The 13,028-nt window shown below is 38.7% G+C and overlaps 1 protein-coding gene across 1 annotated transcript in view; it reads right to left on the bottom strand.

The window, feature by feature from the left end:
- Positions 1-7,804, bottom strand: part of Topaz1 (testis and ovary specific TOPAZ 1) — a 68,960-nt gene extending 61,156 nt beyond the window's left edge. The window contains 3 exon segments of the mRNA XM_076869526.1: positions 4,546-6,466; positions 6,569-7,054; positions 7,474-7,804. Of these exon segments, the coding sequence (XP_076725641.1) occupies positions 4,546-6,466; positions 6,569-7,054; positions 7,474-7,804 (2,738 nt within the window).
- Between the last annotated feature and the right edge of the window lie 5,224 nt (positions 7,805-13,028).

Here is a 13,028-nt window from a genome sequence, read left to right as displayed (position 1 = left end):
GGTGGAATGGGAAAGGGAAGAGTAGAAGCAGAAAAGGAAAGAAAACAGACTTGGATGAGGCTATAGAAATAGAGAAGTAAAAGACCCAAGCAAAGAAAAAAAAAAAAAAAAAAAGAGAATGAGGCTTAAATCAACTTTGAAGATCTCTACAGGTAACAAATTCATCTTCTACCATAGCATTATTCAAATTCAGTAATTTTCGGATTTTTAAGTAAACAAAAATACAATGAAATTATGTCATTTGTACTAACTTTTTATAAACTTACTATTTCACATATTTGTAAGTGTGTACTGAATTTAATATAAAATATATAATTACTCTGGGTAACTGACAAACAGGTTTGAAGATGACTGCTTTAGCATGATTACTAGCCGAAAAAGTTTGGAAACTATTGCCCAAGGAAAAAAAAACTAAGAAGATCATTGCCTCTTTTTTGAGATGCTAACTGTAATCAGGGTTCATCTATTCATATATTCTGTTTCTAGGTAGGATGGATACAAATTATAACAATATTTTGCAGAGAGCAGTGGTCATAAATAGAGAAATATTACAGTATTCAATTTATTGAACCAGAGGTTCCCTAGCTTGATGCCATGCTGTGCAATTATAGGTGTCCCGATTTCATAAACAATACTTTATTAAGTACTATTCAGTTTATTCAGCAAAGACAAAGTATGGTCTATGTGGCCTAAAAGAAAAAAATGGAAAAAAAAAAACAAACAAACAAACCAGAATAATGCTTTGGACTATCCTACCTACTATTTTTAAGAGAAAAAGATTAGAGAAAAGGGATCAAAAGTAAAATATTGTTCTGTGGAAGTTTGTGGAATAATAGCTCAGACCCTTAGAAGTGTGTCGTTTGGGAAGTTAACCATTTTGATTCAATTACAAAAATAGGTGAATTTCAACCTCAGAATCGTTCCACTATATATGTATATGACATGGTGGACACTAAACATTAGCTCTTAAAATTAAGTCTAAAAATCTGTATTAGAACACGTCAGCTATTGAGCGGAAGGAAACAATAGAGGCAAGGAGACTCAATACAAAAAAAACAAAAAATGACCTTTATTTCTGGTGTAACTTTTTCCCATCTGGTTTGGTAAAAGTAATCTATTTTACAAAGCCAATCTCCCAGGGACTAAACTGGGATTATATTAAATTATGAAAAGTGGGATTGATTACTTGAGACAAATAATTTGCCCAGGATGGATCCATGCTGGAGATGGACGGGTCTAAGGGAACTCAAGACCTGGGCAAAAAATGGTAGGCTTGTATTTTCTATGCAATGGCATCAGGCATTTCCCTTTCTTGAAGTCTATTTACCAGCTCTAGAATCTACAATGGTTCCTTGGACTTAAATTGTAAAAGTGGTACAATTCATATGCCTACTCACTACCACACTGATTCTATACTAGAGTTCAAGTTTTTATACCCCGAATTTCCAATCTCCTTAATTTGGCACCATGCTACCTACTTCTCTAAATCTTGTTTACCACTGTTCTTAAAATATCAATTATTTTCTGTCAGTATATGAGGAACTGGACTTGCAGAGAAACTTAGAATTCTTGAGTGTAGGAAAAGTGTTTTATCAAGTTAGATACACAAAAATCATGAAAATCAGAATAACTGAGGTAGCATGAGTACTACAGGAACACATAAGGGCTTCTACTCTGCCTGAAGGAGTTAGGAAAGCCTTCATAACCATCCCTGTAAAATTGTATTCATATCTAAATTTTTTCTGCCTATGAATTCTTCATTATTTCTTCTCAAACTTCTTTCCTTCTTTCCCTTTGTTATTCTCAATCAAACCAAACTTTGAGAATCAATATAACTTTTGCTTTACCAACTGCCTTTTCATCCCCCCCTTTTCCAAATTCCTACTATTCTTGGTACTTCAGTTTATATATTTTTTGTTCCAAACACATTAACTCCACTCCAGCTATAAAGTAATTCCCTCCAAAATTTTGGCAGGTTCTTAGGAAAAAAAAATCTACTTTATAGTATCATTCAACTGATATTTCAGCATATAATACACATTCTAGTACATACTACCTGTTCCATGCACTACTATGAACATTCTCTGATCATTTCCAACGATAAAGGCAGTCACTAGATTTGTTAATCTTAACCATTATTCATTTGCAAGCTCAACAGTTAAAAAGTTTTAGTGAACGAGTTCTAATGTGCTTCTAATGCTTTGATTTTAACATGAACATTCCTCACTGTGGAGGGTTACAATGTATAAGCATCCTATCATGATCTAAACACCTTATGAATTCTAACTAGGTCTGATAATGCTTTCCCCAACAACTTAGCTTATGTTTGTCCACTTGTTTTTAACCAATAAGAGGCAGCCCAGAGCTTCCAAGTATTTGTTTTTATTTCTGTAAAATAAGAACTATTTAGAAGCCTTCAACCTCTGTTTGGGCACAGTAGAGAATATGAACTAGTAACTAGTAAGAGGGTCAGAGCTGAAATTTGATATATTTTAAGTGTCAGTTTTGAATTGTTAACCTTCTGTGCAACTATTGGCAGATACTCTGATTATCATGCCCTTCTTTCCCTTTAAAGGTTTAGCTTTTAGTACCATGAATGACACCAAAACTGGTATTTTTGTGCAGAACCAAAATATTAAAAAAAAACAAACACAATCTTCAGAAGCAGATATATTATTTGCTCTCTTCCTTTTGTTATTAGTATTTTAAGTGAAGGGAAGTGAAATTTAAAAAAATTATCTGAAATAAAAATTGAGGGCTGGGGGTAAAACTCAGGAGTAGAGGGCACTTACTTGTCTAGCATTCACAATGTCCTGGGTTCCATTCCCAGCAAAAAAGAAACTTTCTGCACTGAAGTTCACAATTATCTCTACCTTTGGCTGTATGTAGTTTTCTGTCAGCATTTTGCTGACAGAGATGCCTGCTCCTAAGTGCAGAATTTTAGTTCTTCAAAGGATGAAAACTTTAGTAGGTAAAAAGCAAATGAGGAAAAACAACAACACTTTATGCTCTTATTGCTTAAAGCTATGTTAAAATCTTTTTCATTCATTCTTCGATTTAATCCTCAAAACTCTAAGGGAAATATTTTCTTTTAAATGATAAGGTTAAGTAATTTGCTTAACATAGCTATTTCTGTAGCATGGAAAGACTTAAAATCCTTAGATTATGAAGGTAAAGGTCCTAACCACTAGTTTTAGACTGAAGCACTGGCTCAAATCCAGATTGTTTTACTACTAGCAGTGTGACTCTAGAAAAATGAAGTCCTAATCTTTAAAGTAGGCAAGATTACATCCCAATTTCACTTCACAGTTTAAAACAAAGCTTTCGGTCTTCTATTTGGCACACAGAAAATATTCTGTTTGGAGGTGTGTGTGTGTGTGTGTGTGTGTGTGTGTGTGTGTGTGTGTGTGTGTGTTGTTGGAGACTGAACCCAGGGCTTCGTACATGCTATGCAAGCACTCTACCATTGGTCCACCGAGTCATATCCCAGCTCTAAGTTACAACTCCTACAAGTTCTGAGAACAATTTCTCCAATGTAACTAAAATTTTATAAAAATTAGAAATTTAAGTCATGTGGCATTAAATTTTAGTGAAATGTTCTCATTTCCTTCTGAATCTGTTCATAAAACATTCCAATATTCAAGCACTATAAAATACAGATATAAATAAGAGCTTGAACAATGGTAATAGATTAGTAAAATGAAATTATATTATCTATTTTTGTTGGCCAAAACTTAAGTTCTTAAGCATGAAGGTTACTACTTAATTCAAGTTGCCCTAGGCAAACTTGTCCTATTTGGGGGCAAAATGATAACTTAAAACTATCACTTTAAAAGTAAAACCATGAAAAAAAATTATGTTCTAAAAATTAAATTTGATTCTACTTTCAATATCTAATTGCCTCAAATTTCTACAGCATCTGTTCTTTGGAAAAATGAATTTGTTAATCTAACAAGGAAGTCACAGAAAATGGGTTAAGATAATGGGTTAAGATACACAGCACCAATCTTAAGTAATTTGATTATTAAAAACGTGCAGATAAAATTTTAATTTTAAAGAATATACGAGCCTGGCATGGCACGCCTGTAATCCCAGCTGCTCAGGAGGCTGAAGCAGGATTACAAGTTTGAGGCTAGCATGGACATCTTAGTAAGACCCTGTGTTGAAAAAAAAAAAAAAAGGGCTGGGGACATAGCTCAGTGGTAGAGCATCATGGGTCCAGTCCTCCAGCCACAAAAAGACGAGCAAAACCAAAAACTACTGATGTTTTAAGACTCTCTAATTTCAAAAGCCACTTTATAAAAACCATCATTTTAGATTTTAAAAGCTGATCTGCTCCATGTTTTCCAAGATATATAATATACCATCCATTACTTGAACTCAAATTTTAGCACATGGCATTTCCAGGTGTCAGCAGTGATATATTACATTTATTTAATAACTGTTATTTATTCAATGATCACTGAATATCAGTGCCATCTAAGCAGAGTGCGCCTCTGAAACCCTCAATGATCTGCACCAAAAGGCACATGTGAACATGCATACCTCAAATCACCCAATTCGTTTTTTTCTGGAAGTTCCATGTGCTTGGAGTCTGCTGAGTGGTGCTCTTCTGCAACATTGGGCTCCTGGCTTATCTTAGGGATCTCTGAGGCAGATGAGAGCTCCCCTTCATTGGAGACTCCAAAGAGGTCTGGGTCATCTTGAATTACATCAATTAAGAGAACATCATCTTCATAAGCCTTAAGAATATCTGGAAACTCCACTTTGATTTTTGAAATGCTCTTAGTCATTTTTCTACCACTAATTTCAGAGGAAATTGGTTCAAATACTTCTTGTTCCTTAGAGCAGAAGGAACTTTCCTCTATAAACCCAGGACCACAAGAAAAAGTATTATTTTCAATCATGAAAGAAACAGGTTCCTTATTGGAAACAATATTGCCTAGTTCAGAAATATAATTGGATGGTTTATCATCATCACCTTGCTTCGTAAAGCTTGGAGAAATACTACAGGGATTCTTATTGTAGAATGAGTCAGAATTAGCTTGCCCTGGAGTCACACCATTTTGTATACCCAAAGACTGACGTTCTGATGTTGCTGTGGAGACATTTTTATTCCTATTTTGTTTTACCTCTGAGTCAGATAAATTGTCAAGAACTTTTAGGGGACTGTAAGCTTCTCTCTCTGAAGACTTGGCATTTATTTTTCTTTTTTCTGTCTTATTCTTAAGTAAAGGAATTTTAAAATTAGTCAGCCGTCCTGTGTTTAATATTTTAACCAAGTCTGGAACCACAAGTGTTTGCTTAGTAATGCAGGCTCTGCGATGGATAGTTTTGCTTACAGAGTTATTTACTTCCTGGCCATCCTGGGAAGCCATTGTCAAATTAGGTTTTGTTAAATTTCCTCTTTTTTTATTTCCTGTTAAGCTCTGAATCACATTAGTTAACTGAGTATCTTCAGTAGTATTAGAAACTACCTCTGACCCATTTCTGCTCAGTTCCTCTGACTTTATCCTTTTATCATTCTTGATTATAGGTTCCTTTATAACCAAAGTAGGTTCTAAAACTGAAGACAAACAATTTAAATTAGAATCCAGTTTTTCTTTAGTTGAGGATTCAATTTTTTTTTCTGGTAAGGAATTTTGTAACAAAAATTTGGAGTCAGTTAAGTGAGTTTGGTTTGTTGTTTGGTGTTTAAGAAAATCACCTTGCTCCAAATTTTCCTGAGACCCAGGAAATAAGTAATTTGAGTCTGGCAAGGAAGCCTTTTTCCAATACTGGGCAGATATTCTAGCACATGAATAATAAGGCCAAATTCTTTTACCAGTCATTGGTGTTGTTCTGCGACAGCTTACCTTTGATTCTTCACCTTCGTCTCTCAAATCTTCCCGAGATCTCTTTTCGGTATCATGGCCATCACTAGGCAATATCACTAGAGAGCCTGTCATTGATTTAAAATACTCTTTGGGTTCCATGTTTTTATAATTTAAGGTCTCTAAGGTAGGCATTGTTTCTTCTTTCAAAAATGGTTCAAGAGTTTTCTGAAACATAGCATTTACATGATGTCCAGGACTTGGTTTTCTTCCTGCAGTTTCTGGCAGACTTAATAAATGATCCATTGGAGAGAGTATATTAAGTCCTTTTAAAGGACTTTTGCTTGCCTCTAATGTCTCTGCTTCTTTCCCATCTGTTCTCATTTGGTTTTCTTGCAATATCAACTCAGACTTGTTAGACATATTAGAGAAATCCATCTCACTAACTGGTTCTTCTTTATCAAACAACTTCATCTTTTTTCTGGGTTTTCTGCCACCATTGCTCTCCTCTGACAAATATTTATTTTTTTCACTTTGAAAACCATTATTTTTACTTTGGTATAAATCACTTTCTTCAAGCAGTAAGTTATTTACTCCCATTAAGTTTTCTTCAGTTTGTAAGAGAGTAGGAATACTATTTGCATCACTTTTTCCTGAAGGATTCCTAAGGTTTTCTTTCTTTAACTTCGAGGAATTTTCTGCTACATGTATACATCCATCATCAGGTTTACATGCAAAGTTGTTTTCACTACAACAATCCCTGGAATTAAGGTTCTCTTTCTTCGAAGAATTTTCTGCTCCATGTATACATCCACCATCAGGTTTAAGTGCAAAGTTGTTTTCACTATAACAATCCTTGGAATGGGGAAAACAATTGCACTCATGTAATTTTAAAATAAGATTATTTTCTACTCCAGGTGACAAGCTGTTACAAGAATATTCTGAAGTACTTTTGTACAGTTCATCTTGGAATTCAACCTTAATATTTTGTGTAGCCTCATTTTCTGTTATTTTGAGAGGTGGGCTTTCTAAACTTTTATGTTTCTTAATTTGAATTCTTCTTTTAATACTTTCTACCAAACCTTCCTTAGCCAAAGACTGCAACAAAGCCATATTTTGAAATTCACTGCATTCCACTGTTTGGAAAGATTCCGAACTGGTTAATGATTCCTTTCTTACCAGGTCAATCCCTGGCTGTGAATCATCACTTGAGGCTTCGGTAACTTTTCTTTTTTCCTTGGCTGATCAAAACAACAAAAAACATACCAGAAAACATTTTATAATGAGGAGGAAAGAGTAATACAACTTTACCTAAATAATTGTGAAGCCGTCCATTTTTTATTTCCATGAATAGTATATGGAAATATACTCTTAAAAATGAAAAAGACCTAATTTCTGTTAAGGATTTACATATAATTCTAAGGCAGTTGGAAAAACCCCTATCATTTCACATTAGTCAAAAATGGACCACTAGCAGAGCAGTAATTCTAAATCGAGGGCAAACGTCTTTAAGGAAAAAAAAAAATCTTTCCCACCACCCTTCTTGGTCAACCATGTGCATTGGAAAACACCACGCGGATGAAAAATGAAGACTAGTAATAAAGATGGAGCAGGCCCAGATACACAGGATGGAGAGAGTGACCTCAGAGAACTTTCTTACCAGGTCTTTCAGACTGCAAGGGGAGCTCCGCCTCCTTCACTGCTTCGATGTCCTGACCGTCCGACGGGCCCACGGGGCACCGCGGTCCCTCTCCTCGCCGCCTCCCGGCCTTACCAGCCCTGGAAGCCTCCCCCGTCTGGTCATTTTCCGCCTCTGCTCTCTCAGAGGCCCGGGCCACCATTCTCCTCCTCTGCCTGCTCTCCTCGCGCCCCCTGGTCTCAAGGCCGTAGCCTCCTGCCTCGCCGAGCCCACGGCCTCGTTTTCTCAGGCCTCGTGCTTCGCCTTCGCGTCCTGGGGCCGTCGTGGAGCCTCGGGGCGGGGGCCGCCGCATCCGCACGCCCGGGGCCTTGCTGGCCGGCTGCGCTAGCAGGAGCCCACCCGCCACGCGAGGGTCGCTTTCGCCGCTCGCCTCCCTGCACTGTCCCGCGCGTCGGAAGCGGAAGCAGCACCAAAAGGTCTGTGGCCGGAAGCGGAAGTAGCATCTGGGGCCGAGCTGGCCTACGGGGTAGGTTCAACTGGCTTCCTCGCGCTAATCCTGCTTAAGAAGCTCTTATTAGGGGGACTCCTCGCGGCGCCGAAGAGTGGCTGTGGCCTTGTCAGTGGCGTTCCTGCGTTGGAGGCTGTGTGGACTCCCACCAGCCGCTCCAAATCTTCACGGGATCAGGACAGCTGGGACAGTTCTAGGCTCATAGGCTGCTTCTCGTGCCTTGGCTGGTTTCAGAAACACATGAACTGTACGCCTTGTCCTTTGGGACCTTTTCAACCTCCTTTTCATAAATACACCTGGATGTTCTAGAGGCACCTCCTACTCAAATGTGAAAACAACTTGTCTTTCCACTCGAGGTTGTTCCTTGTGTGAGTACCCACCAGCTGCTCCACGTTTAAGCCAGGAACCATGCCTCTCCAAATGAGAGGAAAACATGACATTTCCCCAGCTTGACAATTTGTCAAGCTCAAAGACCTTTTGCTCAAAGACTGGGGCTAACCGAAGTACAGACTCCTTAGTGTTATTTGTGATCCTATCTGATGTGGCCCCCTAGGTAATTTTACCAGGTTTGTCTTACTGACATAGGGGAAATTTTGTATTTGGATGGAAAATTATGCAGAGAAGTCACGCTTTTCAATGATTCTTGGAGAGTAACTTGAACAAACTATAGGTAGTAGGTAAGTGTTTGAATGTCTATAGAGCATTATTTTGAATGCTAATTTGGTCCAATAGATGTTTAATTGACTTACTTCACTGTGGCAGAAGCCTCAATTTCCACATTCATTTAAGTTCCATTTTTTTTATTGAATTGATTTTTTAAAAAATACACCACAGTGGAATGCATTACAATTCTTATTACACATATAGAGCACAGTTTTTTGTATCTTTGAATATAAAGTATGTTCATGCCAATTCATGTCTTTATACATGTACTTTTTAAGAAGTATTTATTCTTAAGTTTTAGGTGGACACAATATCTTTATTTTACATTTATGGGGTGCTGAGGATTGAACCCAGTGCCTCATGCATGCTAGGCGAGCACTCTACCTCTGAGCCACAACCCCAGCCCCAATACATGTGCTTTTTTTGCATTACAATTCTTACTACACATATATACCACAATTTTTCATATCTGTTTGTATATAAAATAGGTTGACACCCAATTTGTGTCTTCATATATGTACTTTGGATAATGATGTCCATCACATTCCACCATCCTTGCTAATTCCCTGCCTCTTCCCTTTCCCTCCCACCCCTAGATTCTATATTTTGACCTCATTTCCACATTCCAAAATTTTGGTATATAAGCTTGTTTAGTCTTTGGACTGAACCTGCCTGATGAGAGAAATAGGATCTTGAGCACATTTTAATTATACATCTATGAAAGCCATGATTTAATCTTTTCTGAAATCTTTTTAACACCACGTTAGAGGAAAATATTACTTTATATCTTTGGTCTTTGTAAGAGTGTTAATTAATGGTCTCTGTAAGAGTGTTGTTTAAATACCCCTTTAAATTGTAAGGTTTCTATGCTAGGTTTGAATTATAGCTCTTAGGAGTAAGTTTGCAGTTATCTCGAAAAATTGCTGCCTTGACAAAAGCCACTTCTTGATATCACTTGCAGATGTTTCTCTGCCTTTGTTCCCCTTTGGTAAATTGTTTATAGAAAGAATTCCCTCCACAAGCTTCCCACCCTGTCCTAACCTCTATTCCACCTTGTGGAACCCCAAATTTCAAACCCACCTATGAACAATCAGTGCTGCCCTTGGAACCTTATCTCCTGCACTGCCCTGTTAAAGCCCTGTAACCCCACTGTTCAGGGCCCAGAATTTCGGAGAACTAGCTCATCTGGGTCCACTGGTGTAATAAACCCGAGTTCCCTAATCCTTCTATGGTGCTTGATTTCTTGCTGAATGTAATTTTCACAATATACCCAAACTTAGGCCACATTGGACTACTTGAATTCCCCAGATTTCACGTTCCATCATGCATGAGCATTTCTACATGCTAGTCCTGAAAATTCTTTCTGTGTATATATTCCCTCCTTCCATACTCATGCAAAGGACACCCCCTTGAGAAAGCTTCTGTTAACCCATCTGTGGTTAGCTTTTGTGTCACTGACAAAAATACCTGAGGAAAAACTTAAGATTTGGGGGTTAGTTTCAGAAGTCATTTCATAGTTGACTGGTTATATTGCTGTGAGCCTGTAGTAGTGTCACTGGAGAAGAGTCTGAGGAATTCCTAGAGAAAAGGGGGAACTTGACTCAAGACCAGCAGGATTCTTAGCATATGATGGAAAGGAATTTCAGAATGCAAAGGCATAGACAGGTTTATTTGGGAAAGTAGATACATATTCAGGGAAGAATCAGGGGATGTCTGAAGACGGATGGCTTTGAGGTAAAGCAAGGAATACAGATTCTAGGGAGAAAATGTGAGGTATCACCAGAGGAGACACAGCAACCCGCTGGTGTGGGATGTTAGGGTTTATATAGGGACTGTTGCTAGGAACTGAACTAGAGGTTGAACTGGGGCAGAGTTATACAATTTTGCCTCAGTTTTCCCTGGGCTTGCAAATTGCTCTCATGTTACAAGGGCATGTGAGGGAGATATAGAAGAGCCTAGGCAGTCAGGGCAAGACCGTGAGTGAGGAGGTTGCAGGCAGGGCTAGAACAAAGCATGAAGAGGGTCTTCTAATGAGGTTAACTTCCTGCTTGATAAAAATGCTAGTGGACAGAAGCAGAAGATCCAGACAGACAGTTCTGGACTCAAGCTCCTAAGTGGGGGATCCAATAGTAAAACTGAAACAGATGCATGGACAAAGGAGGCCCAATTAATAGTGTGGAGAGTAAGGACATAGGAGATAAGGAAATTCCAGAGACCCTAAAAGCAAAACAAGACAAAAACAAAACCATACCAAGTCAAGAGTACCCCACTGGATTCCTGACTCTGGGGTCCCTTCTCTCTGGGGAAGTCTGCTTTGAGTGGTGTTGTTTGCCTCTGTCTGCTGCTTGCTTGCTGTGTCCTGTTCAATCATTTGCTGAACAGAGACAATAAACCTGGCAGTCATAGATGGTAACACATGAATCAAGAGCGCTTTTGAGACTCAGCATCTCTCCCTTTCTTCCCAAATTCCTATCTCAGTAAGGCAGAACATCATGGCAAAGAGGGTGTGATTGAGCCGAGCTATTCACTTCATTGTGCTTGGGAAGCAGAGAGGCCAAAAAATGGGCTGGAGACGAGCCATACCCTTCCAGGGCATGCCCCTAGTGACCTACTTGTACCAGTTAGGCCCTGCTTCCTATAATTTACATCACCTCCTGAAGTGACACCCCCTTTCTCACAGGAAAGTCTTAACTGGGCTTCTCCAGAAATATTTACCATGGCTGATTTTGGGACTGTCAGCAAAAGAGTCTCTGCAAAAGTGTTCAATGTAGATAAACTTCCTATTTTTGTGTCACCCTGTTTTACTTGGCCACTGGCCAGGAAGATATCAGCACTCCTGGTGCTGGACACCCCCTACTAATTTTTCACAAACATATCCAGTATAGTAGTTTGTAGAAATGTGCAAACAAGGCCTCTGGCCTTGAGCTGGGCTTCACAAAGATGTCTACATTTTTAAGATAAATTACCAACTGGACTCCATGGTAACAGCTGGCAGTGGGGTAAAGAAAGGGGAGAAGGAGCTCTCCCCTTATCAGGTGTTGTCCTTGAGGCGTTAACTTGCCCAAAATATGAAAGAAAAAGCCTCTTTTATGTGAACTTCTGCAGACTGAACTTCTGAGCCCCTCCCCTTACATGCTGAAACTCCCTGAACTCGGGTTTCAGGAGATTGATTGATTATAGCAAAAGCTGTGCCCTCTGAACCTGGCTGCAGCCAAATAAAACAGTTTCCTGCTATCTTTGGTGCCTTGCCTGGTTTGTCCCTACAACATTCCCAGTAAATTATGACTCCCCCAATGGATTAATCCATTGATAAGGTCAGAGCCCTCATACTCTAGTCACTTTCTCAAATCCCCATCTCTGAACATTATTGCACTGGTGACCAAATCTTCAAAACATGAGCCTTTTGGATGGCACATTTCAGATCCCAAAGCCACCTTTTCCTTGCACTTGGAGTCAGATGTTCCTTCCTGATAAAGTTTAACCATTTTGTATCTTCTTCAGGACAGATATTTTTCAGTTAATCTTTGTATTTGAATTCATCATAACCCTCTTTAAACACCCAGAAAGCACTGTGGGCTCTGCTTAAAGAATGGTAGGTATAATATCACCAGAAGTTTAAGAAGCCTCATGGGGCAGAACAGATTATCCAGGTTTTGTATGGCAGAACCCTTCAGCAGGAGTACAAATTTGCCTTATCAACCCACTCCTGAGCATGTGTTTGATTTCTTGCGGCACCTTGGTACTTCTAACAAGTGAGAGGAGGGAAGGCGGCAAGAAGTACTTATTGCTTCTAAATTGGTCAGAATTAACAGTCTGGAAAGTTTATAAATAAACAGGGCATTGTGACCCTGATGGTCAGCCATGAGGAGATAAAAGTTAAGGTTTCAGCATACATTCAGGAATATGAAATCGTCTTTTCCCTTAACTTGTTAACTGATTAATCACCAGTTAGAAGATGGGAAGAAAGATGAGAGGGATTAAATTTAGGACATCTCAGAACTTTTATCAGTAAGTTAGAACAATATCATTATTGTTACCTAAAGGTCTGTAGTGTTACCTAAACGTCTGTACTTGTCCCTGATGCCAATTCAATAACAATGACTTTTTTTAATATGTATTTTTTATTTATAGGTGGACACAATCTTTTTTTTTAATGTGGTGCTGAGGATCGAACCCAGTGCTTCACGCATGCTAGTCAAGTGCTCTACCTCTGAGCCACAACCCCAGCCCGATGACATGGTTTTTGAAAAAAAAGAAAAAAATAGGTTTCCTTTGCTTTACTAGCAAAGGGTAAGCACAGAGGATTCCCATTTCAGAGGCTGTAATTCTGTCCATCAGGGAGAACAGAGGGCTTTTAAAAAAGCTATTCACAGGCTATGTTCTCTGTAAGGGGATTGTGATTTGT

This window comes from Callospermophilus lateralis, chromosome 1, assembly GCF_048772815.1.
Source record: "Callospermophilus lateralis isolate mCalLat2 chromosome 1, mCalLat2.hap1, whole genome shotgun sequence".
NCBI classification, from domain to species: domain Eukaryota; kingdom Metazoa; phylum Chordata; class Mammalia; order Rodentia; family Sciuridae; genus Callospermophilus; species Callospermophilus lateralis.
Note: the sequence above shows the minus strand (reverse complement) of the source record. Positions and strands in the feature narration are given on the sequence as shown.